Source organism: Marmota monax, unplaced genomic scaffold (assembly GCF_021218885.2).
Source record: "Marmota monax isolate L192 unplaced genomic scaffold, Marmota_monax_Labrador192_F-V1.1 WCK01_AAM20220418_F8-fsc00013, whole genome shotgun sequence".
Taxonomy (NCBI): domain Eukaryota; kingdom Metazoa; phylum Chordata; class Mammalia; order Rodentia; family Sciuridae; genus Marmota; species Marmota monax.
In genome coordinates, this window is record NW_026692202.1 from 7,610,410 (window position 1) to 7,633,401 (window position 22,992).

Here is a 22,992-nt window from a genome sequence, read left to right on the forward strand (position 1 = left end):
ATGAAACACTCAAGTCTAAGATTTCATCTTAGGTATAAGTCAAAATTCTTTACTTGAGAAATTTTGATGAGTGCTATTATATACTTCTAAGTAGTGAAAATATCTGAGATATATGCAAATGTTCTCACACATACTCCTTGAATCTTACTCTCCTTAATAAATTTATTTTTGAATTTTTGAATAATTGAGTATTGCAATCAAACTGAATTACTCAAGTTTCTTTGATGAGGTCATCACATTTAATAGTGTAATATGCCATGTTTAACTAAAAGTAGTTTATTTCCTCTGTTTATAAATCTTGTTGCAGTACCATATTTCCAGACATGATATTTGTTCATACAGCAAATAATGATTGAGGACCACAGAGTGTGGCTATTTATAAAACAATGGCAACACCACTCCTCACAGATATAATGAGGCTGGGAATGTAGACCAGTGACAGAATTCTTACCTTGCAAACACAAAGCCTGGAGTTCAATCCAGAAGGAGAAGGAGAAGGAGAAGAAGAATCCATTACAATATAACTTGGGAAATTATTCTAAGTTTAGCATTTAAAGGGTCTTCTGATAGTACAACTCTATTATTTTACTAGTTAAAGAAAAGGAACCTAGTTGGGTGTAATGGGTGTCTAGGCCTAACTACTCTGGTAGCTGAAGGAGAGGATCACTGGAGCCAAGGAGTTCAGGGCATCCTAAGGAACACAGGGAGAATGAGTCTTCTTTTAAAACAAAAGGAACGTAGAATTCAAAAATTTTAAGTGACTTTTCCAAGAAGACAATGACAAATCTAAATCCAGAATATCAGAAGTGCAAAAATTCTCAATAAAATTCTGGTAAATAGCTTTCAAAAACATATTAAAAAGAGTGCATCATGATCAAGCAGGGTTCATCCCAGGGGTGCAAGTTTGGTTTAACATAAGGAAATCAATAAATATAATTCATCACTTCAATAGACTTAAAGATAAAAGTCATATGATCATTTAAATAGATGCAGAAAAAGCATTTGATAAAATACAACACCCTCTCATGTTCAGAACACGAGAAAAACTATCTATGCTAAGCCCATGGCCAACTAACATTATTCTAAATGGAGATAAATTGGAAAATTGGAGGCATTCCCTCTAAGAACTAGAACAAGACAGGGAAGCCCTCTCTCACCACTCCTATTCAACATAGTCCTTGAAATTCTAGTCAAGAGAAATTAGACAGAGAAAATAAATTAAAGGAATTCAAATAGGAAAAGAAAAACTCAAACTATCACTATTTGCTGAGGACACAATTCTATCATAGAGGATACAAGAAACTCCACCAGAAAACATCTAGAATTAATAAATGAATTCAGCAAAGTAGCATGATATAAAATCAACACCCATAAATCAAACACATTTCTATATATCAGTGATGAACCTTCAGAAAGAGAAGTTAGGAAAACTTCCCCATTCACAATAGCCTCAAAATAAATAAATAAATAAATTAAATACTCGAGAATCAATCTAACTAAAGAGGTGAAAAACCTATACAATGAAAACTAAAGAGCATTAAAGAAAGTCATTGGAGAAGACTTTAGAGGATGAAATATCAGAATACTGAATGGTACGCAGTGATACTACTAGCACATTCCAAGACTCCTGAGTATGCACTAACAAATATGTTGCACATCACAAATTCCAAATAAATAATATAGTAACTTAAAATTTCTGAGCTTACTATATAATTTTTACTCAAGGAAAGGACTTTTCTAGACCTAACTCTGGAGAATGCCACAGTTTGAATACTCCATGAACACACAACGGGGCCAATAATTCTCAATAAGGATTTAATTTAGCACATAAAAATAACTTCCTCAAACTATAATTGTGAGAAATCTATAAATTTTTATGTCAACATATATTAAAATTAATTGTAATACTTTTAAATTAATATTTAAACCTAGCATAACAAGGACACATCTTTGGGATGTCTTTCTCCACCACACAAAAAAGGAATAATTTTTATGGAGAATTAAATCACTATCATATTGTCAATTATCACCTTGCACTAGCTAGTCGAAATATGTTAAAGATAAAATAGTCCTCCTTCAAAATGTATTTCATAATTTAAAGTTCTAAACAATTGTTGGTAAACTCTTATTGAACTTCAAATTAGTATATAAGTATTTCTTATTCTTTCATAAACATTGCATTATATTTGAAAATTAAATGGGAAAATTCCCATAATAATGTTGAACTCCCAGTACATGGGGCCTCAGATACACTTGCATGTTTGGCAATAGGAAGTCAAGACTTATTTTTCATGGCTGCTTTTTTGTTTGTTTGTTGTTGTTTTGTTTGTTTCTTCGTTTTTGTACTAGGGATTGAACCCAGGGGCACTTAATCACTGAGCCATATTCTCAGCCCTTTTTATTCTTAATTTTTTTCTATCTTGAGACAGGGTCTTGCTAAGCTGCATGAGGCCTCACTAAATTGCTGAAGATGGCTTTGAACTTGCAATAGTCCTGCCTCAGCCTCCTGAACCCCTGGGATTACCAGTATGTACTGCCATGCCTAGTATTTTTTTTTTTTTTCCTTAAGTGACTGTGCAATCACTTTTGAATCCTGAAGACATCTGTAGTATTACATGAATTAGTGTCTTGAAATTTTCTCAGGTCCATTTCATACTACTTTGAGCCATAATGAATTTCAGAAGAATTAATATTAATTTTTTTTTGGTGAGGTCAATATGGTGCAATTTTTGGACCTCCAGGCATTTAAAAGTTATTATAAAAGATCCTAAAGGAGCAAAGATATAGATAATATTTTAAATTTGGAGATTTATTATAAAATGATATTTTGATAAATCTTTGAGCAACTTTCTATTCTGCATATCTGCTGATTCAAGTGAAAGAAACTTTTCCAAATTAAAAGTAATAAAATTATGAGTGAAGATATACCAAAAAATGGCTAAAATACTTACATAAACATACAATAATTTATTTTTAAAAAGCCATCAAAAACTTGTAGAAGCTAGAGCTTAAAAATATGTTATTCACTTCTTGTGATAGGCTAATGAGTATGTGTTTTCCTTTTTCTTTCAAAAAAACACTGATGAAATTAAAATATGCTGAACATTATATTTTGGTTTTGTACAATGAGTTTCTTGTTGATGCTGTAACAAATTAACCATAAACTTAGTTGCTTAAAACAAAACACATTGTATCATTTCACAGTTATGGAGGTCAGAAATATTAAAATTGATGTCTCTGTAGGGCTATGTTCTTTCTATGTCATCTGGGAAAAAATCTGCTTCCTTGCCTTTTCCAAATTCTAAAGGTCAACTGCATTCTTGACTTATGGCACCCTGTTCAAGGTCAACAGTAGGCATTTTATCTATTATATTTCCTCTGCCTCTCTTCTTTATCTCTTCTTCTTTTCTGTTTTTTTTTAGTTGTTGATGGATATTTATTTATTTATTCATTTATTTTTATGTGGTACTGAGGATGGAACCCAGTACCTCACACATGCTAGGTAAGCACTCTACCACCGTGCTGCAACCCCAGCCCTCTCTTCTTTTATAATCACATTTAACTGAGACTCTACACTCCTGAATACCTCTTATAAGGAATCTTGTGATTATATTGCACCTAACTGGTTAATCAGGATGATCTCTCAATTTCAAAATCCTTAATTCAATAACAGCTACAAAGTTCTTTTACCGTTTAAGTAATATGTCCATAGGGTCTAGGGATGAGAACATGGACATCTTTGGGCAACCATTATTCTGCCTCCACATGGATACATGTACTGTAATATTGTATTTATTTACTTATTTATTTATAACAAAATATATGCTCATATATTTTATTTGGGTAGGAAAAACTTATATATGTAGACAGAGATTTATATATGTAAATATTTATATATGTTTGTAAATGTATATTTGTATATGAAAATTTGATTTTTTTTTAATGAATCAGGATCTTGCCTGGGCTGTTCTTGAACTTGTGGACTCACAACAATTTTCCTATCTCAGTCTCCTGAGTAGTTCACACATCACAGGCATGTGCCACCATACCTTACTTAAACATTTTTATTCTTTTATTTCATTTTATTATTATGAATGAAAATTACTTCATCATGTGTAACAGGGGATGTAAAAACAATTATCTTTGATGTTAAACATTCTTGGTATTTCACTGATAAAAAATCTGCTGGAAAAATGAAAAATCATACTCCATTTATGTATGATATATCAAAGTGCATAAAAGTATTGTACTGTTATGTATAACTAATTAGAACAAATATATTTTTTAAATCTGCTATTTGAACCTTTTTTAAGTGAAACAATTAACATAGTAATTCATAAGAACCATTTTTGCCTTATTCTTTTAGTTAACTCTAAGTTAAATAGTGGTCATAAGCCTCAATTGTGAAAGAAATTGTTTCAAAAACCTTTTTTGATTCATAAAACTTTTTCAAAATGCAAGATTGAGAACAATGTGGCTACTATAACAATGTTACAGTAATAATGGCTACAGAGCATTTGGTAGGATTTATTTTTCTTATTTACTTACCATTTTGAAGCATAGGTCCAAATTGTGATGCTACTTTTATGCAGTAAAAAAATTGACAAGACACAATCAGTAAAAACAAAATTTTTCATTGCATAAGTGGAGGCCCTATTCCCCCTCACCCCCTTTTCCTAGCAGCTAAGATTAATGAAGAAAAATCAAGTGGTTGACATACAACCTACCCATGGGAGTGCCAACACCATAACCTTTGGAGTCTATGAGGCCTCCAATCTGTGTCAGGTTACAATTCCGCTGGGTAACAAACTCAATGGTTGTTGACTCCATTAGGAAAGCATAGTCAGAGGTCAGAACTCGCTGGATCCCTTCTTCGTTGCTCTTCACCAGAACAGACTGCCTCCTGCTACTCATGAAGGCCCACATTTTGTCATATGTGGAGATTTTTGATTTCTGGGGGAAAATAAAATGTACTTCAATGATAAGAAAGATACCTCTTAGTTTTCATGTGATCTTACAATATTCAGACACAAGTGACTACATTTAATTTACTCATACCACCCAATTATTATATTAACACTCACAGAAATACCTAACACCTAATAAAATCAAAATATGTATTAAAAGGTTTCTCATAGAAATTCCTCATCACATTTCCAGGTATAATAAGTATTCCTTTAACAAACACATTGAAAATGTCTTGCTATTTTAAAAATTCAAGTTGGCAAATCATAGAAGTAACAAATAAAAGAAAAAAAAAAGATCAATAAGTGTACTTTATGCTTGCATATTTCATGAGTATCTTATGTGTGTCATTTTATTTTTCAACATTATTATAACATCAAATTTAGAAGAGACAAAAACTGGACATGAATTGACAGTCAGACTGCAAGAATTTTTGTTTTTCACCAATCTGCTTGAGAATAACACAGATGTCACATTGACCCCCAAGGATACACAAAGGTATAGATTGAAGAGACAAGGAGAATTTCTTAGAAATAAGGTTACAAATAAGGATGACTCCATTTCCACTGAGACACAATCTGGCCACCACAGAACCTCTTTTAGTCTGCCTAAAAACAAACAAAAATCATTCACTCAGGCCTACTAACTAACTAAAAATCCCTGGACCAATAAAATTGAATAGATTTATAACCAACTGAAAATTCTCAGTATGGCTTCGCTGGAATTTCATTATTAACGAAAAGAAATGAGTTTTGTTCAGAAGCTCTAGTAAAGCATAAACATGAAAAAGGTTAGCATCTGCTTATTGAAAGTTCAACTCTGAAAACCTATCCTCATTCAATTCTTATACAAATACAAAAAAAAAAAATACTACTGATGTTATAAACACCAAGGAGATATTCATCACACTGGTTGCATTGTCCATAAAAATGTCAAACCTTTTTTGAACAAATAGATATGCAATTATTTTCAGAGTTCAAGTGTGCTTTCATTTCTATGTGTGGAAAGTCATCAAAGTTATTTTAGCACTATAACCATGAAAAGGAAGGCACACAACAATACTCAAAAAAAATTATGCCACTATTTCAGTGATGAGATCAGAAGAAACCACTCATAATTTATTGGAAAAAATAAAGCTACAACAAGTATTTTATATCAAATTTTTAAAAAGACAGCATTAGGACTAAAAGAGGGTTAGAAAAGAAAAATATTTGCTCTTTACTGAACTCTAAAACAGGCTAAAATGAATGGCTTAACATCTGAAAGGATGCAGTTAAAGCCCCTGGCATAAGATTGACAAGAATACTTGTTTGAGAAACAATGCTCTTGTGTTGCTTCAAGGAAAATAATGTGATATTGAGACTAGAAATGGCAAATATGAATAATATTAAGGTTATGATGAAATTCTTATTTAGATCATTGTGATCAATAATGAGATTTTTCAGCTTCATTTGTCTTTTCAAATTAGTATCGGAATGAAGATGATGAATATGGCTAGCACAAGTTCATTTTCTTTAGACAATGAAGTATTTTTCTCCTAATATTTTGGATTGAGTGAGGTCTAAAGGCAAAAATAAAATAAAAATTACAGCTCTGCACATTGAAACGGTATTATATGAAGAAATAAAATGGACACAGTTTTCTATTTAGTGACTGATAGTAGATAAACAAAATTCTACAAATTATATTACACAAAAATTTTATAATTAAAGATTCACATTCATTATTTGACAATTTTTAAAGTAACATTTTCAAAGGATAATGATAGTTTGATATCATAACATGGTATCCCTGAAACCAAAGTCAGGTCAAAGTTTAAGAAAGCATATAAGTTATTTTTACCTATATTGTCTACAAAATTGCCTACTTTATCTCCTTTGTTTTGGTTATAAGAACATCAGCAACAAATGCAATTTGTTATTTTATTTTCATTTTCTGATATATTCAATCCATTGATGATATTATTGAAATAACCTGGAAGACTAGCATTTTTGTTCCAAATAAAAGGGAAACATAATGATTACAATGTCACTAATCATCAAATAGCATCAGAAGCACCGTATTTCCTAAACACCATTTACACAACATAAACAATTTAAAGAAGGTATTTAAATTATATATGGCTACATGAATGCATCCATTCTGAAATTTTTGTAGTCATGTGGAAAACACATCAAAACTTTTTAGTTCGAATGAATACCAACAAACTAGCTTCAAGTATTTTTTATTTTTGAAACATATAATCTAAAATATTAAAATTTCATTTGCAAAATAACACTTTTACAAATCATTTGTTTTTCATTTAAAATTCTTGAAATATTTTACTAGAGAGATTTTTTTTTTCACTTCTCTGAGCACTTCCCAGACAGCACTATCCATACTTGTTCTTAAACTAGTAATTTCTACCTTCCATCATCTCTTCATCATCTCTTATTAATTGCTTATTTTCAAGTATCTATTGTCTATAATTTTTGTAGTTTGTTTTATCGTCCTTCCTGTCTGAAGAAGATATATATATATATATATATATATATATATATTCTTATTCTTAACATTGCCAAGAAAAGTCACTCAAATTGGTTTGTTTCTCCTAATAAAAATAAAAAGGCAATTTAAGAAATCTGATGATCTTCTGGTCACAAGCCAGACACTGAGTATGTAGAGGTATCCTTCTAACATTATGTCTCTGTGGTTTGTTCACTTGTTCAACTATAGTTTTTAATTTAACCCATTTACTTATTTAAATTGCCTAACACCAGCTATAAAACACAACTCTGTGCAGAAATACCATGGAAGATAGGATTATAAGCAGCCACTGCCTTTGCAAACTGGGATGTGCTTGTGTGTGTACATGCATGTTGTACATATGTGCAAGGTCACTGTTTGCTTTAGATTTCTATGTGTAGGTTCAAGATACTAGAAAGAGGAAGTATTAGAATTTCAAGGATGGCTGTTTTCTGACTTGTATTACTCTATAGGTTGTGTTAAATAAAATATACACTTCCAGTTTTGTATCATTTAACCTCTCTTGCACAAAGATTAATCATATTTGTATGATCCACAGTCATCTTCCCCAGATATTTTATATGAATCAAAGAAATTTTCTGAAATTCAGATCTATTAAGTTATTTGACTCTTACCTATTTTCACAGAAACTTGGAAAAGAGAACTAATTCTTAACACCTTTCAACAATTCTACTTCTATTACTTTTAAGAATAAAAGGTTTACAGTGAATCACAGGGTAATGAACAAAAGTCTACATAGCATGAATTTTACTGAAAACCTTACATTTTTTTCTAAGGCAGTATTTTTTTTATTAATGCACATCAATTATATAGAATCATGGGATTCCTTGTGGTATGTTTATGCCTGCATATAACATTTTATCATTTCTGTCACCTCAATTAATCCCCTTAACCTCCCCTCACTCCTCCTCCTGACACCTCTTCTCTAATAGTCTCTCTTCACCTATCTTGTCTTTTCTACAGTTTCCACATATGAGAGAAAACAAATGATACTTGTTTTACTGAAACTGACTTATTTCTTTTAATATGATGAGCTCTAATTCTTTACATTTAAAGATGACTTATAATATATATAGTATATATATATATATATATATATATATATATATATATATATACACCAAATATAAAGTTTAGAGTGTTTTATTCTCTATAAACCTGACTGCTGATAAATAGTTGATTACTTTCACTTATGTAACAGTTAACATAAATTCAGAGGAGAGTAGGGCTGAATCAGAAGTAATGATCACTACTTCTACAGCTCCTATTAATTTAATATATGCTTTTATGCAAGCTACTTAATCTCTCCAATTCCAAGTAACATAATACTCAAATGATACCTGACAGAATCACAGGGTAATTTTGAAGATTAAATAACACAACATATGTAAACATACTATGCAGCAGTTAAGTGTTTTGCAATTTTAAATATTTTTATAACAAGAATGTAATGCTGACAAATCTTTTTGTATTGTTTGTCTTAAAAAAAATTGCAAAGGGTCTCATGGTTAGACTTCAATGGAGAATGCCACGGCGCAGGTTCATCTCCTGTTTGGGGAACACTTATTTTTATTGGTAAAAACATTTTAAAAAAAATTACCAACAACTCTGACAAAGGGTAAATACCCACACTCTCTCTCTCTTATGGCACAAAACTAAGATGAAACAGATTAGGAAAAGTTGTAATAAAAATGTAATTTGGACACCTGGAATGTAGGTAGATGAAATGTTATTGACCAACCAACTTTTAGAATTCAATATTTACCCCCAACGCAAAGTTCCAAAGATTGGTCAGAATGAACATGAATCAAACAGAAGTAGACTTTACTGGAAAGACACTTTAAAACAGTTCATGCATTAGAGCCTGTTTATGAGCAGCATGGTGACTGTGCCATCCTACCAAGCAAGAAGTCCAGAGATCCAGAATATAGTGGACACAGTTGAGCCAGAGGAGGCCATACTGAAACCAGAAATAATAAATTGAAATCTTAAATGATATTAGACCATTGAGGCCTGTCTTGGGCCCTAGAGGTTCTCCAGAAGAATAATAGGCATTTTTCAGGCAAAACAGAACAGCTATAGATATGAAGTATTATCAATAATAATAATACTGACTATAATAGAACTTGCCACCAGATTATTCTAAATTATTTTAAATACTAAATTATTTATATTTTATAAGAATTCTATTAAGTAGACATTTTTTGCCTCATTTTACAATGAAAAAATCAAAGCACAAAGATGCCAATAATTTGCCAAAACCCACATTCTTACTTAGTGGCCAAACCATAATTCAAACAGGGTAATGGTAGCTACAGGGTACATATTCTTGAATAGTGCACTACCTTACTCTACCAAAACACACAAACAGTGGGTTTCACAAGTGAAAGACCCACTACATACCTCAGAATACAGCTCAGTCTCAGTTTTTCAGTCTTGACTAAGAACCCAGGTTTGCAGTTACCCTTTTCAAATCTATATAATGGGATCAAATAGCTAAGGATAATAATTAATTTAGCAAAACCCCAAAGTAATTTAGCAAAACCCCAAGCAATTTAATTAGACCCTGTTTTTTAAAAAATAAATAAATAAAAGGAAAATAATATATTTGAGGAGAGCCTCTAACATGAAATATAAAGGTCAAAAAAGGGGGAGGGGGTTTAAATGTATTCAGAAAAATAAATGATATTAAATGTGAAACCAACAAATGGATTATATTGAAAGAAACCACACTCAAAGAAAAATCATATTAAAATCTGATAGAAAAAATAGAAATCTCAACTGAAGTACTGCAAGGTGGGTTTGAAGAAAATTGATAGAACTGAATAAAATTTAAATATCAGAAAGAAAGAAGAAAGTAAAAGGACGAGATATTTAAAGAGTCATTCTGAGATGGAAGAGATTGAGAATATTCTTGCTAGGCATGATGATGCATTCCTGTAATCCTAGTAACTCAGGAGGCAGAGGTAGGAGGTTCCCAAGTTCAAGGCCAGCTCAGTAATTTAGCAAAACCCCAAGCAATTTAGTTAGACCCTGTTTAAAAATAAGTAAATAAATAAAAGGAAAAGAAAAAAGGCTGGGTGTGTTGATCAGTAGTTAAGAACCCCTAGGTTCAATCACTGATACCAAAAATAATAATAATAGTGATAATAAATAATATTCAGACTGAGAGAAGGCACTTAAGAGATGCTACCCAAGGGGGAGAGGAAGATGGTGGAGCACAGCAAGATGGTGATCCCAACCCCTTTATAGCACAGAAAGGAAGGAGAAAAGGAACATCTGACAGGAGAGGTAGGTGAGAGAATAAATGCTCTAAGACCCAATATTTGACAGCCTGAGACCTGGAGAGCCTTGAGGTTAATTTCTAGAGCAGGGGAAAAAGAAGGGCAGAACTTCCTAACCTTGAACTCAAACCAGGATGGGGTGAGGGAGAAGAGTCAACAGAGAGAGGGAGAGTTCAAGTGTAAGTTCACTCACTTAAAACAGCTGGGAAGCAAAGCAGACTAAATAAAAATGTGACAGGAGCAGAGGGGTCATTGAAGATCAAGCAAATTAACCCAAATTTGGGACAGAAAGCTATGCTGGGCATGACAGCCATTTCAGGGAGACCAGAGCTGGCCAGTGTTCAGAAAAGAAGTTAAATCAGCACAGCATTTCCCCACCTTCAGATAGCAACAAGTATAACCACAGCCAACATCCTGCAGTGGTAAATCTCAATAATCTGCCTAGAAGGAACCTGTAAAGGAAAGTCACTGAAGCTGAAGGTCACTGTAGTTCCTTCCCCTCACTACAAACAAGTAGAGTGGAGCAGACCCATTTAGTAAGTGCTCATTTTACCCAGAACACTTCACAGCCTCCACCAGGAGCCTGAGTAGAGACAGAGCAGATGCCCACAAGTCTAAATGGTGGGAAGTGCAAGTGCATAACTAGGTGGCAAAGCATTCTTGGTTCCTGGCAGTGGAGGAGGACAACGCTTGTGATGCGTAGCCACGATACGTGGGGGTTTGGAAACAGGTGGGATTTCTGTATAAGTTCTGGACATTAGAGAGGGAAGGTGCTCATGATTCATGGATGCAACTAGTAGGAGTTTAGATGAGGATGGGGTGGCTGCCTCTGTCCCAGCTATCAAATTGGAGCAGAAGCTGCAGTTCACAACCTTAAATAGCAGGAGTTAGAACCAGGGTAACTGGCTGAGTCTCTTTCCTAAAAGTAGGTACAGTACCCTAGTGATCTGTGTCCATCAGTGAGAAGCCTTCTGTACCATAGACCACACACAGAGAAGCCATAACCACAAAGCCTATGCTTGCAGACAGCCACCATGCTACATGACAATTTGAAGGGGACCTGTGGAGGGGAACAGATATGTGGTGACCTGTGGCAGTCAGAGTGACAGCCCAGAGCCAGGCACAGTATTGATATAGAAAATAGACACAATACCATACACTCTAAGCATCCAGCCTCACTCCCCTGGGCTGACATATATGATAACTACCTTGTGGGAGGTCTATAGCAACCAGGTAAGTGGTTCCTATGCCCCAGAACATGTGGGGGAATCCAAAGGTAAAGAGTGATGGACGTCTTCTAAAGATCCAAAGTTCCCATAAAATCCAAACCAAGACTCAACAAGAATTTTCTTCATCTTGGCATGGTTTACTAAAAATAGCTCTAACATCAACTTTGATCACATAAATATCATTTTTCATTTTTATTTGATAGTTGTTACCCTAGTATTTAATACTGTGCCCTTGAATCATTTGATTGTATTTCTTTTAATGTTTAAAATCATTATCATTAATGAGTTTTTGATTATCATTAAGCAGAATCATTCTCTACATTTTTGCTTTCCTAGCTCAGGTTTACACTTGCTCCTCTTAAACCCTCTTTTCCCTCTTACATCACCTGTTATTGTTCAAATGTGTGACTCCCACCCCCTCCAGATACAAGCAGCCAGGAAACCACAGGGGGCGTGTTTGTGGGGAAGCAGAGGGGATTCCAGATCCCCACCTCCCCTTAACACCAGCGGCGACACCCAAGATCTTAGCCGCCAGTTTCTGGGGGCGTGCCCACCAAAGGGGTCCGGAAAAATTAAACTGTTGGTTCCCAGATCACCCCACCACAGCACTGGGGCTTAATTGAATGACAGAGAGGGTGTTCATCGTTCTGGATATAGGACACGCGGTGGGGCTGCAAGTGTAATCAGATCCTTGGGGAACCGCCTCTGGTGAACAGGACCTGGCTGGCTGGCTGGGAGGAGGAACAGGGGGAGGGGCCGGATAAGTGAAAGGGCTCTGGACTAACAGGATTGAGAGACTCCCAGGAGCCACCGTACAGGGATTTCTTTCAGCACATAGAGGGCAGAAGCTCGGCTCAGAGGGCACAGCTCCGCCTATTGGAAGAGAAGAAAATGGGATTCAGCCATAGAACAGGGGATGCCAGCATGGCAGAGATCTGATGTCATCGGAGAGCGGCCGAGGAGAAAACTTCATCGGTGCCAGCGGCGACGGAAACAGTTGGTCCCCTGGTAGGGAGGGTGAGTCACAGATACCCGAGTCTCTCTCGCTTTGTCTGGAGCCAGAGGGGAGGAGCGGGGCCGCCGCCTGCGCCCGCAAGGTAGGCGGACCTGCGACCAACCTGCAGATAAGGCCCAGCGGTCTGCAGGCGTGGTAGGAGGGGCAGTGCAGAGCCACCGCCCGCGCCGGCAAGGTAAGCAGACCAGCAACAGACCGGTGGATCAGGCCCAGCGGCCTGCCAGCGTGGTACACACTTCACCCCAACTGGAGTAGGGGCAGAGCAGAGCCTTCGCCCGCGCCCAGATCAGGCCCAGCGGCCCGCCTGTGTGGTGGTCAAGTGACTCCAATTGGAGTGGGGGCGGAGCGGAACTGACACCCGTGCCCGCAAGGTGGGCAGACCTACGACCAACCTGCAGATCAGGCCTAGCGGTCTAAGGGCGTGGTAGGAGGGGCAGGGCAGAGCCTTCGCACCCACCTGCAAGGTAGGCAGACCTGCGACAGAACAGCGTATCAGGCCCAGGGGTCCGCGGGCGTGGTAGACACCTCACACCAATTGGAGGAGGGGCAGAGCAGAGCCCCCGCCAACACCTGCAAGGGAGACTTTTCAACTATACAAGAGCAATATAAATATATAGGGGGGGAAAAATTTCAAAAACACAACAGTTTCACCAAGAAGAAAGAAACGCAAGCAGTATGAAAAGACAAGGAAAGAAAGGACTACAAGCAATGCAGGTCAGATCAACTTTAGAAGAGGTAACAGATGCAGCAGATGGAATGTCAGATAAAGAATTCAGGATCTATATGCTTCAGATGATCTGGAGTATCAAGGAAGAAATTAGACAGCAAAATCAGACAATGAAAGATCACTTCAACAAGGAATTACACAAACAAATCCAGGAAGCAAAGGATCAACTATACAGGGAGATAGAGGTTATAAAAAACAAACAAACAGAAATCCTAGAAATGCAGGAAGCAATAAACCAACTTAAAAACTCAATTGAGAGTACTAGCAGCAGAGTAGAACACTTAGAAGATAGAACATCAGACAATGAAGACAAAGTATTTCAACTTGAAAAGAACATAGACAGCTCAGCAAGACTGTTAAGAAACCATGAGCAGAACATCCAAGAAATATGGGATAACATTAAGAGACCAAACTTAAGAGTCATTGGGATACAGGAAGGTATAGAACTCCATACCAAAGGAATGAGCAATTTATTCAATGAAATAATACGAGAAAACTTCCCAGACTTGAAGAATGAGACAGAATCCCAAATTCTAGAAGCCTACAGGACGCCGAATGTGCAAAACTATAAGAGATCCACACCTAGACACATTATAATGAAGATGCCCAACATACAGAATAAGGAGAGAATTTTAAAAGCTACAAGAGAAAGGAAGCAGATTACATTTAGGGGCAAGCAAATCAGGATAACAGCTGATCTTTCAACACAGACTCTGAAAGCTAGAAGATCCTGGAATAACATATTTCAAACACTGAAAGAAAATGGGTTCCAACCAAGAATTGTGTATCCAGCGAAATTAAGCTTCAGGATGGAAGATGAAATTAAAACCTTCCACAACAAACAAAAGTTAAAAGAATATGCAGCTAGAAAACCATCTCTTCAAAACATCCTCGCCAAAGCATTACAGGAAGAGGAAATGGAAAATAACAATGAATACCAACAGTGGAAGGTAGGACAGTAAAGGGGGGGGGGGAATAATCAAAGAGGAAAACAAACCATGTTTAGTAACATAAATAAACAAATATGGCTGGAACAACAACCCATATCTCAATAATAACCCTAAATGTTAATGGCTTAAACTCACCAATTAAGAGACACAGGCTAGTAGAATGGATCTCAAAACAAGACCCAACAAAATGCTGCCTACAGGAGACGCATTTGATAGGAAAAGACATACATAGGCTGAAGATGAAAGGTTGGGAAAAATCATATCACTCATATGGACTTCGGAAACAAGCAGGAGTGTCCATACTCATATCAAATAAAATAGATTTCAAGCCAAAGTTAATCAAAAGGGATAAAGAGGGACACTACATACTGCTTAAGGGAACCATACACCAACAAGACATAACAATCATAAATATATATGCCCCAAACAATGGTGCAGCTATGTTCATCAAACAAACTCTTCTCAAGTTCAAGAGTCTAATAGACCACCATACAATAATCATGGGAGACTTCAACACACCTCTCTCGCCACTGGACAGGTCTTCCAAACAAAAGTTGAATAAGGAAACTATAGAACTCAATAACACAATTAATAACCTAGACTTAATTGACATATATAGAATATACCACCCAACATCAAGCAGTTACACTTTTTTCTCAGCAGCACATGGATCCTTCTCAAAAATAGATCATATATTATGTCACAGGGCAACTCTTAGACAATATAAAGGAGTAGAGATAATACCATGCATCCTATCTGATCATAATGGAATGAAACTGAAAATCAACGATAAAAGAAGGAAGGAAAAAGCATACATCACTTGGAGAATGAACAATAGGTTACTGAATGATCAATGGGTTATAGAAGACATCAAGGAGGAAATTAAAAAATTCTTAGAGATTAATGAAAACACAGACACAACATATCGGAATCTATGGGACACATTGAAAGCAGTTCTAAGAGGAAAATTCATTGCTTGGAGTTCATTCCTTAAAAAAAGAAAAAAAAACAACAAATAAATGATCTCATACTTCATCTCAAAATCCTAGAAAAAGAAGAGCAAAACAACAGCAAAAGAAGTAGAAGGCAAGAAATAATTAAAATCAGAGCTGAAATTAATGAAATCGAAACAAAAGAAACAATTGAAAAAATTGACAAAACTAAAAGTTGGTTCTTTGAAAAAATAAACAAAATCGACAGACCCTTAGCCATGCTAGCGAAGAGAAGAAGAGAGAGAACTCAAATTACTAGCATATGGGATGAAAAAGGCAATATCACAACAGACACTTCAGAAATACAGAAGATAATCAAAAACTATTTTGAATCCTTCTACTCCAATAAATTAGAAGATAGTGAAGGCATAGATAAATTTCTTAAGTCATATGATCTGCCCAGATTGAGTCAGGAGGATATAGAAAACCTAAACAGACCAATATCAATTGAGGAAATAGAAGAAACCATAAAAAGACTACCAACTAAGAAAAGCCCAGGTCCGGATGGGTATACAGCAGAATTTTACAAAACCTTTAAAGAAGAACTAATACCAATACTTTTCAAGCTACTTCAGGAAATAGAAAAGGAGGGAGAACTTCCAAATTCATTCTATGAGGCCAACATCACCCTGATACCTAAACCAGACAAAGACACTTCAACGAAAGAAAACTACAGACCAATATCTCTAATGAACCTAGATGCAAAAATCCTCAATAAAATTCTGGCGAATCGGATACAAAAACATATCAAAAAAATTGTACACCATGATCAAGTAGGAGTCATCCCTGGGATTCAAGGCTGGTTCAATATACGGAAATCAATAAATGTTATTCACCACATCAATAGACTTAAAAATAAGAACCATATGATCATCTCGATAGATGCGGAAAAAGCATTTGACAAAGTACAGCATCCCTTTATGATCAAAACTCTAGAAAAACTAGGGATAACAGGAACATACCTCAATATTGTAAAAGCAATCTATGCTAAGCCTCAGGCTAGCATCATTCTGAATGGAGAAAAACTGAAGGCATTCCCTCTAAAATCTGGAACAAGACAGGGATGCCCTCTCTCTCCACTTCTCTTCAACATAGTTCTCGAAACACTGGCCAGAGCAATTAGACAGACGAAAGAAATTAAAGGCATAAAAATAGGAAAAGAAGAACTTAAATTATCACTATTTGCAGATGATATGATTCTATACCTAGCAGACCCAAAAGGCTCTACAAAGAAAGTATTAGAGCTAATAAATGAATTCAGCAAAGTGGCAGGATATAAAATCAACACACATAAATCAAAGGCATTCCTGTATATCAGTGACAAATCCTCTGAAATGGAAATGAGGACAACCACTCCATTCACAATATCTTCAAAAAAAAAAATAAAATACTTGGGAATCAACCTAACAAAAGAGGTGAAAGACTTATACAATGAAAACTACAGAACCCTAAAGAGAGAAATAGAAGATCTCAGAAGATGGAAAAATATACCCTGTTCATGGATAGGCAGAACTAACATCATCAAAATGGCGATATTACCAAAAGTTCTCTATAGGTTTAATGCAATGCCAATCAAAATCCCAAAGGCATTTCTTGTAGAAATAGAGAAAGCAATCATGAAATTCATATGGAAAAATAAAAGACCTAGAATAGCAAAAACATTGCTAAGCAGGAAGTGTGAATCAGGCGGTATAGCGATACCAGACTTCAAACTATACTACAGAGCAATAGTAACAAAAACAGCATGGTACTGGTACCAAAACAGGTGGGTGGACCAATGGTACAGAATAGAGGACACAGAAACCAATCCACAAAACTACAACTATCTTATATTTGATAAAGGGGCTAAAAGCATGCAATGGAGGAAGGATAGCATCTTCAACAAATGGTGCTGGGAAAACTGGAAATCCATATGCAACAAAATGAAACTGAATCCCTTTCTCTCGCCATGCACAAAAGTGAATTCAAAATGGATCAAGGAGCTTGATATCAAATCAGAGACACACCGTCTGATAGAAGAAAAAGTTGGCTACGATCTACATACTGTGGGGTCAGCCTCCAAATTCCTCAATAGGACACCCATAGCACAAAAGTTAATAACTAGAATCAACAAATGGGACTTACTCAAACTAAAAAGTTTTTTCTCAGCTAAAGAAAAATAAGAGAGGTAAATAGAGAGCCTAAATCCTGGGAACAAATCTTTAGTCCTCACACTTCAGATAGAGCCCTAATATCCAGAGTATACAAAGAACCCCAAAAATTAGACAATAAGAGAACAAACAACCCAATCAACAAATGGGCCAAGGACCTGAACAGACACTTCTCAGAGGAGGACATACAGTCAATCAACAAGTACATGAAAAAATGCTCACCATCTCTAGCTGTCAGAGAAATGCAAATCAAAACCACCGTAAGATACCATCTCACTCCAGTAAGATTGGCAGCCATTAGGAAGTCAAACAACAATAAGTCCTGGCGAGGATGTGGGGAAAAGGGTACACTTGTACATTGCTGGTGGGACTGCAAATTGGTGCAGCCAATTTGGAAAGCAGTATGGAGATTTCTTGGAAAGCTGGGAATGGAGCCACCATTTGACCCAGCTATTCCCCTTCTTGGTCTATTCCCTAAAGACCTAAAAAGAGCATGCTACAGGGACACTGCTACATCGATGTTCATAGCAGCTCAATTCACAATAGCAAGACTGTGGAACCAACCCAGATGCCCTTCAATAGACGAATGGCTTAAAAAAATGTGGCATTTATACACAATGGAGTATTACTCTGCATTAAAAAATGACAAAATCATAGAATTTGCTGGGAAATGGATGGCACTAGAGCAGATTATGCTAAGTGAAGCTAGCCAATCCCTAAAAAACAAATGCCAAATGTCTTCTTTGATATAAGGAGAGTAACTAAGAACAGAGTAGGGACGAAGAGCATGAGAAGAAGATTAACATTAAACAGAGATGAGAGGTGGGAGGGAAAGGGAGAGAAAAGGGAAATTGCATGGAAATGGAAGGAGACCCTCAGGGTTATACAAAAGAACATACAAGAGGAAATGAGGGGAAAGGGAAAAATAATACAAGGGGGAGAAATGAAGGTCAGTAGAGGGGGCAGAGAGAGAAGAGGGGTGGGGACGGGAGGGGAGGGGGGATAGTAGAGGATAGGAAAGGTAGGAGAACATGACAGTCACTAGTATGGCAATATGTAAATCAATGGATGTGTAATTGATGTGATTCTGAAATCTGTATATGGGCTAAAAATGGGAGTTCATAACCCACTTGAAGCAAAGTGTGAAAGACGATATATCAAGAACTATGTAATGTTTTGAACAACCAACAATTAAAAAAAAAAGATAAAAAAAAGACACATTACAATCAAAATGACTAATATGCAGAATAAGGATAGAATTTTAAAAGCTTAACAAACAACAACAACAACAACAACAAAAACAGGTCACATTTATAGATAAACCAATTTGGGTTTCAACTGATTTCTCAACCCAGACCATAAGAGCCAGGAGGGTTTGGAATAATATACACCAAGACCAAAAAGAAAACAGGTGCCAAAAAAGGTCACTATATCCAGAAAAATTATCCTTCAGAATTAAAAAAAGAAATAAATATTTCATGATAAGCAGAAACTAAAAGAATTCATAACCACTAAGCCAGCACTATAAAATATGCTTAATGAAATATTTCATGTAGATGAAATGAAAAAATAAAAATGAAAAACAGCATAGAAATGAATTACACTGGAAAAATAGTCAATTAAAGAAGAATTAAGTCTGAATTAAATATTATATATCAGAATGGCAGGAATGAAAATCATCTATCTAATGATAAATGTAAATTGTCTAAATACTAAAATTAAGAGATATGGATTTAAAATCGTATTAAAAAAAACAACCATATGTTATTTACAAATGTCTCACCTTAGATACAAAGATATCCACAGACTGAAGGTGAAAGGATGCAAAAATAGAAAGTAAAAGCAACCGGGGTAGCTACTCTCTTATTAGACAAGCTAGACTTTGAGCAAAAATAAATCAGAAGAGACAAAGAAGGTAACTTCATAGCAGTTAAGGGAATCAACTAACAAGACAAAATGATTGAAACATTTATGTCCCAAACAATGATGCATGCATGTACATAAAACAAATATTTCTCATTATAAACAATCAAATAGATATCACTACAAAAATATTGGGTGATTTCAACACAACCTCTCAACTTTAATGAGGTCATCCAGACATAAATTAAGTAAAGAGTCTTCAGAACTAAAAAATACTATCCATCAAATGGAACTAATGCAAATCTACAGAATATTTCATCTATTGAAAACTGAGTTCACCTTCTTCTAAGCAGCACATGGAACATTCCCCAACATGGACCATATAGTAGGGCGTAAAGTATATATTAGCAAATACGAAACAAAAAGGAGTAATTCCTTGTATCCTATCAGATAATAATGGAGTGAAATAAGAAATCAACAATAAGATGAAAAACAGAAACCATTCCAATACCTGGAGATTAAATAATACACTTTAAAATGAAAAATGAATTTCAAAATAATTTAGTGGAGAAATAGAAAATTCTTAAAAACAAATGAAAATAGCGATATCATATATCAAAATCTCTGGGACATTATGATAACAGTAGAGGAAAGTAATTAAAATCAATGAAATTGAGAATAAAAACAATACAAAGGATACAAAGGATCAATGAAAGAATTGGTTCTTTGACAAAAAGAAAATAAGATTGATAAGCCCTTAGTCAAATTAAGAAAACTAGAAAGAAGGCCATAAATAACAAAATAACACGAAAAATAAAAGGAGCTATCATCACAGACACTATTGAAATCCAGAGCATTTGAAACTTCATTCTTGAATATGCCAGAAAATCTTAACATATTGATACATTTCTATATAACCTACCTAATTGAACCATGAAGCCAAGGCCAACATTATACTAAGTGGAGAAAAACTGAAAGCATTTCCTTTAAAAACAGGACGAAGACAAGGATATTCACTCTCTCCACTCTTATTCAACATAGTACTTGAAAATCGAGCCAGAACAATCAGGTAGGAGATGGAAATTACAGGGATACAAAGGGGAAAAGAAGAAGTAAAATTATCTCTATTTTCTGACAATATGATCCTATATTTATAAGACTGCCCACTCTCCCCCCCCAAAAAAAAACCCTCAAAAATTCATTAGAACACCTCTAGAGCTGATGAAAAATTTCAACATGATAGCAAGATACAAGATCAACATACATAAATCAATCACTTTCCTATACTCTAATAATGAATCTGCTGCAAAAGAATTAGAAAAACTATTCCATTTACAATAACAAAAAAAAAAGTACTAAAAATAAATCTAACCAAGGAGGTAAAAGACATCTACATGGAAACTACAGAACCCATAAGAAAAAAAATTGAAGAAGAACTTAGAAGAGAAGAGAGACCTCCCATGTTCTTGGATAGCAGAATTAATATTATCAAAATGTCCATAATACCAAAAGAATTATAAAGATTTAATGCACTTTCCATGAAAATATAATGACATTCTTCACAGAAGTAGAAAAAGCAGTTCTAAAATTCAATTGGGCCAGGCACGGTGGAACACACCTTATATCACATACACATTATATCCCAGTGACTTGGGAGGCTGAGGCAGGAGGATCAAAAGTTCAAAACCAGCTTCAGCAATTTAGCAAGGCCCAAAGTAACTTAGCAAGACCCTATCTCAAAATAAAAAAAAATAAAAATTAAAAAGGGCTGGGGAAATGGCTCAGTAGTTAAGTGCCCCTGAATTCAATCCCAGTAAAATGAAATGAAATGCAATAAAATAAAATAAAATACATTTGGTAAAACATAAGAGATCCAGAATAATCTAAATAATCCTGAGCAAGAAGAGTGATGATGAAGGCATCACAACACAGGGCCTTAACTTATACTACAGAGCCATAGGATTAAAAGTACTTTAGTGGAAACAAGACAAAACATGAAGACCAGTGGAACTGAATGGAAGACACAGAGATAAACCCACATAGATACTTCCATCTGGTACTTGAAAAAGGTGCCAAAAACATGTTTTGAAGAAATGTGACCTTTTTATCAAATAGCACTGGAATAACTGGATATCCATGTGTAGAATAATGAAAATTGATACATTTTACCCTGCACAAAAATCAACTCAAAGCTGATCAAAAGCCTAGAAATTAGACCAGAAACTCTGCAACTACTAGAAGAAAATGTAGGCCCAACACTTCCACTGGAACAGACATAGACTTCTTTAACAAGATTCCTGACAATCATCAAGAATACAGGCAACAATAAATGTTGGCGAGGAATGGTGAAAAAGGTACACTCATATGTTGCTGGTGGGACTGCAAATTGGTGCAACCACTATGGAAAGCAGTATGGAGATTCCTCAGAAAATTGAAAATGGAGCCACCATTTGACTCAGCTATCTCACTCCTTGGTTTATACCCAAAGGACTTAAAATCAGCATACTACAGTGACATAGCCACATCGATGTTTGTATCAGCTCAGTTCACAGTAGCTAGACTATGGAACCAACCTAGGTGTCCCTCAATAGATGAATGGACAAATAAAATGTGGCATATATACCCAATGGAATATTACTCAGCTTTAAAGAAGAGTAAATTTATGGCGTTTGTCAGTATATGGTTGGAGTTCGAGAATATCATCCTAAGTGAAGTAAGCCAATCCTACAAAACCAAAGGCCGAAAGTTTTCTCTAATATGTAGATTCTAATTCACAATAAGGCAGCAGGCACTAGGGAAGAATAGCGTTATCTTAGATTAGGTAGACGGAAGTGAAAGGAGGGAAGGGGAGGAGATGTGGTGATAGAAAAATATAGTAGAATGAAACAGATATTATTACTGTATGTAAATATGTGACTCCATTCTGTAACATGTACACTCAGAAAAATGAGAAATTATATTCAATCTATGTACAATATATCAAAGTGCATAATGCATTCTACTGTCATGTATAACTAATTAAAATAAATTTAAAAATGTTTAAAATAAACAAGAGTCATAAAGCTCAAGAAATAAGATCAAGAATCACTAGGTAGAATCCATCAAATTAAAAAGCTTCTGCATAGCAAGAGAAACAATTAAGAGCTTGAACAGAGCACCTACAGAAAGCGAGAAGATTTTGCCAGCTGCTCCTCTGACAGGGCATTAATACATATAAAGAACTCTCAAAAAACTTAATAGCAAAATCATCATCATCATCATCATCATCATCATCATCATCATCATCATCTC

General features: G+C 35.3%; 1 protein-coding gene across 3 annotated transcripts in view; it reads right to left on the bottom strand.

The window, feature by feature from the left end:
- The window catches only part of Grik2 (glutamate ionotropic receptor kainate type subunit 2), a 669,837-nt gene that overhangs the window by 39,481 nt on the left and 607,364 nt on the right, over window positions 1–22,992 (bottom strand). For all 3 annotated transcript variants that reach the window (XM_058575396.1, XM_058575405.1, XM_046430718.2), the window contains one exon: window positions 4,728–4,953. In XM_058575396.1, the coding sequence (XP_058431379.1) occupies window positions 4,728–4,953 (226 nt within the window). The remainder of the gene's footprint in view (window positions 1–4,727; window positions 4,954–22,992) is intronic.